This window comes from Tenrec ecaudatus, chromosome 2, assembly GCF_050624435.1.
Source record: "Tenrec ecaudatus isolate mTenEca1 chromosome 2, mTenEca1.hap1, whole genome shotgun sequence".
NCBI lineage: Eukaryota > Metazoa > Chordata > Mammalia > Afrosoricida > Tenrecidae > Tenrec > Tenrec ecaudatus.
Genome location: NC_134531.1, coordinates 253,147,008 through 253,151,478, shown reverse-complemented (window position 1 = coordinate 253,151,478; position 4,471 = coordinate 253,147,008). Strand labels below are relative to the sequence as shown.

General features: G+C 34.4%; 1 protein-coding gene across 1 annotated transcript; it reads right to left on the bottom strand.

The window, feature by feature from the left end:
- Positions 1–2,425: 2,425 nt before the first annotated feature.
- On the bottom strand, positions 2,426–3,364 carry LOC142441450 (olfactory receptor 5K3-like). Its single transcript, XM_075543428.1, has one exon. The coding sequence runs from the start codon at positions 3,362–3,364 to the stop codon at positions 2,426–2,428; it is 939 nt and encodes a 312-aa protein (XP_075399543.1).
- Between the last annotated feature and the right edge of the window lie 1,107 nt (positions 3,365–4,471).

Sequence of the window (4,471 nt, the reverse complement as noted above, 5' to 3'; positions counted from 1 at the left end):
GAAGCAACTAGCTAGAATTTGCATTTAGTGCTCAGGAATACTCAGTATACGGTTCTTCTATCAGGATTACTTCATTTTAATGGCATCTACAGATAGGTCCTTCTCTAATCCTCAGTCCAATGACCTGTCAGCCTCTGCCCTGCTGACAAGTGTCCAGAGGCAGCCTATTCACATATTAAACTTTGGCATAGCATCATGGATCACTAAACCCAACCCCACCAACTACCCAGATGCACCCACTCTGCCAGCAAGTCTCTGCCTGAAAGCACTGGACTCTTATCTCTCTGAGGGTCTGCAAGCTTACTGTATTATCTCCTGCCAATTTCCTGGTTCTGCTGTTTCTGCAACCCATCATATTCTGCCACCTCTCGCCATCTCTCAGGTGCTGCAATGCACACTCTTTCTCAGTCTTCCAGAAGGTTCTCAACACAGTGACCTAGTGTCATAATGATGTGCTCCACTTCCATCTCTTCTCTCTGGAGGTCATGAGTTCTCTCTTTTCCCCTCACCACAGTTCATTAGATTTAGATTAAATGGCTGGTATCTTTGCTGACAAAACCATCTGAAGCCTGATTGAGCTTATTGAGAAATAAAATTCATATTTAAAATTTTAATCTTTTAATCCAGTGTTTCTATGTTGAGTCCTCTCTAAGTTGGTCTAGCATAATGCAAATATCTCTGCTGTTTTTCCAGTGTCCACTATTATTATATTTTAAAATTTAAATATTAACATTTAAATATTAAATATTCTCATCCCTTAAATTTTCATCTGTGTTTAGGAGTTTGTATGAGAAGGATAGCATTAGTTAATTATGCCCTGCACCATTGAATGTAGTAAATATTACTAAAGAGATTATTAATGAAATCAGACAGCTGTATGTACAGTTTGTTCTAACTGGAACATCCTTAGTAGGACAACCTGTGCTTTAGAGATGGAGCTGCCATCGTATGAAAATTGGATGTGATGAGAGAGGAAGAGGAGATGTTCTTCTCATTCTCACTTGTAACCAATTATTCAAAACCTTGTAACTGAATTCTGGTCAAATTAAAGTGCTGTATAGAAAAATTCATGCGCTGAATAAAAGAAAATACAGATTACGTTTATAATAATCTTTGAATGAAGGAGGCATACAGATTTTAACACAGTGGAACAATTAAATAGTTAACCAATGGGCACAGGACCATTTATTAAACAATCCTTTGTTTACTGATTTATTGTAATAATTTAACACAAAAATGATTTTTAATAAAATATTTATTGGGGCTCTTACAGCTTTTATAACAAACTATACATCAATTGTATCAAGTGTATTTGTACATATGTTGCCATCATTATTTTCTAAACATTTACTTTCTATTTGAGTCCTTGTCATCAGCTCCTCTTTTTGTCCTCACATTTTTATACAAAAATTTACATATGTTAATTCAATTTACACACTGATCTATCTATTGGTTCTTGATCTATAAATAATCTTTTAATTATATTGATATTTGATCAAATATTTTAATAAAATTTTTTCAGCTTTACTGTTTTTTCCCCCTCAGGATTATCTAGAATTCTTGAGGTTCAAGCATCATTTATTATTGTCCCCAAAGAAGTTCTCCATGGATGTTTACTGAAATGAAATGAATCTGTGAGTTATTATTATTAGGCCCCACAAAGTTTACATCAAATATCAAGAGTCAAGTGAAAATATTTAAATAGCAATGCAAAAAGAGAAAACAGGAAAGGGAAATGAAGAAGATGCAAAAGAAAAATGGGGAAAATCTCAGTTAATAAAGACCTCAAATTACTAAAAAGAACTCTAAACAAATAAGCATAAGATAAACTATATGAAAACAAATTAATAAATCTAATTAAAATTTTATCAAAATAAATATTTCAAAAAATATTTATATTAATGATACATTGACAAATCATTTGCCATAAATAGCCACATTTTAATATATTTCTCATATATATACATTCAAAATTAAACTCTTGAACCATGCAAAGAAAATTAAGGATCAAATTCAAATGCATACTTTATTTATAATAGAGGATATAGCTTAAATAATATATGAGAATAAATGTGTGTGAGATAGTAAGATTAAGATTAGGGATCCCAACTATTTGTCAATCATACTAAATGAAGGCTACCCATATATACCCTGTATATTTTTAGGATTTATTGAATACATGAAAATATGTAATATTTTCGAATTCTCCTTTAAGAGGAGTAATTCAGTTCCCTCCTAAGAGTTTAGAATTTGAAATACATTTAGCAGAACACTTCTTTTCAGAACTTATTTAAACATTTCTATATTTTATGATTTAAACCTCCTCTTTACTGTTTGGTTTACAAAGTCCTCATATTAAGTTTCTCTGTATCTTGATTTTGAAAGAAGTTTAATCAAAATCAATTAGTCACAGGGGATATTTGTTTCAGATTGATATGGTTTCTCTTCTTAATAATTTTTTCATAACGCTTATTATTTCCTTATTTCTTAGACTATAGATAAAAGGGTTTAATAAAGGGATTACTAGAGTATAAAATATAGCAATTGGTATATCTTTATCCGCATCTGTAACTGAACTTGGCCGAATGTACATGATGAGAAGAGAGCCATAGAATATTGAGATAGAGAGAAAGTGAGATGCACAAGTAGATAAGGCCTTGACTCTTCCCTTTTTGGAATTCATTTGGAAAATGGTGTAAAGTATGCAAAGATAAGAGATTAAGACTACGGTAATAGTGGAGACTTGAACTGATCCTGAAAATATAAGGATCATCAGTTCATTGAGATAAGGATCAATACAGGAGAGTCTGTATAATGGAAGAACATCACAAAAAAAGTGATTGATCTGATGAGACCCACAGAAGGTTAGCCTAAATAAAAACCCTACATGAATCATGGAATGTAGATTCCCAGCTATATAAGCTCCTATGATCATCCGAATGCAGAGTTGCTTTGACATCATGGTGTGGTACTGCAGTGGTCTGCATATGGCCACGTAGCGGTCATAGGCCATTGCTGCCAGGAGAACGCAGTCTGCGGTTTCAGCGAGGCAGAGAAAATAAAACTGTGCCATGCATTCATGGAGGGAAATCATTCTGTCCTCAGAAAAGAAGTTCTGTAACATCTTTGGGGTGATGGCAGAGGAGCAGCAGGCATCCATCAGAGCCAGGTTGCCCAGGAAGATGTACATGGGTGTGTGCAGACGGCGCTCCATGGAAATCAACACCACCAACCCCAGATTGCCCACCATGGTGATCAGATAGATGACAAAGAACACCACAAACAGCAGGGCCTTCAGATCTGGGCGATCAGTAAATCCTATGAGGATAAAGTCAGCTGACAAGGAGTAGTTAACCCCAGTCATGCCTTCTTTCTGTTAAAATTGGGATTATGGAGAAAGAAGATTTTAATGTAGATTATGCACGTAATTTTTCCTTCAAATTTCTCTGGGACAACAGGTGCAGCACAACTACTTCAATTTTCCCGCGCTATCTTAAAAGACAGGGACACATGCTTCCAGAAGATATCTGTTTTCCCAAAGTATCACCTTACATGACCTCAAGTGGTAAAGCTTAAGATCACACCTACACGTTGATAACTCCCAGTAAATGCTTTTAATGAAAGTATTGTACTTATAAATCATATGGGCAGAATGGATAACTGGAAACTGCTATTGATTCAGTGTTCTTCAGTATTTCGGTGTCAGTTCTTGTAGTGATCATCCTTAAAGTATATTTAAAATTCATTTTCTTGTACATAGATAATTTTTCCACTGATCAAACTTTTTTACATGCTATCACAGTAGAGCAGATACTTTAAATTTGTTAAATTATACTTTAGAAAGTTCACAAAGGTCACTACATTTTAGATGAAGCCTCTTTGAAGAAAAATGCATTTGAAAACTAGGAAACTAAATACGTACTGATTTCCTTACTATGCTTTATTAACTAATTCTATTCTAGAGAAAATTTTCTGAGCCTACATGTGACTAGAATATTATTGTCTCCTTCCGAATACATCCTGTTTCTAGTCACAAGGCTCACCTGTGTTCTAGTCTGAAGCTTGCCGACCAAACTCTAATAACTATGGTTAACTGATGAGATTTGGTAGACTTTCATGATGTAGCCTCTATAGTTTGTTCTGTAGAGACCACTACTCTGTATCAGAGAAGCTCTCCCCATTGTTCAATTACTTATTTAAGGTCAAATTCTCCTAATCATTTCCAGGTCAATTCACCTGTATTGGAATTCAGTGATCACTACTTCATAATGCTGCCAGAAGAAAAGTTATGTTGCCAAGAATATTTCAATATTAGTTTTCTCTAAGATAAATCCAAATTCTTTAAATTGACATTTATGATTGTCTGTACCCTCATCTGGGAAAGCAGTTGTAACATTCTATGTTGCAGAGACAGAATTCATTCAAACCTGTGGTCTAGCTTTATCACCTGGGCCAAGTGATTTATTTTCAT

Coding starts and splice junctions, on each gene's coding strand:
- LOC142441450 (XM_075543428.1), bottom strand. CDS start 3,364: ATGACTGGGGTTAACTACTCCTTGTCAGCTGACTTTATCCTCATAGGA.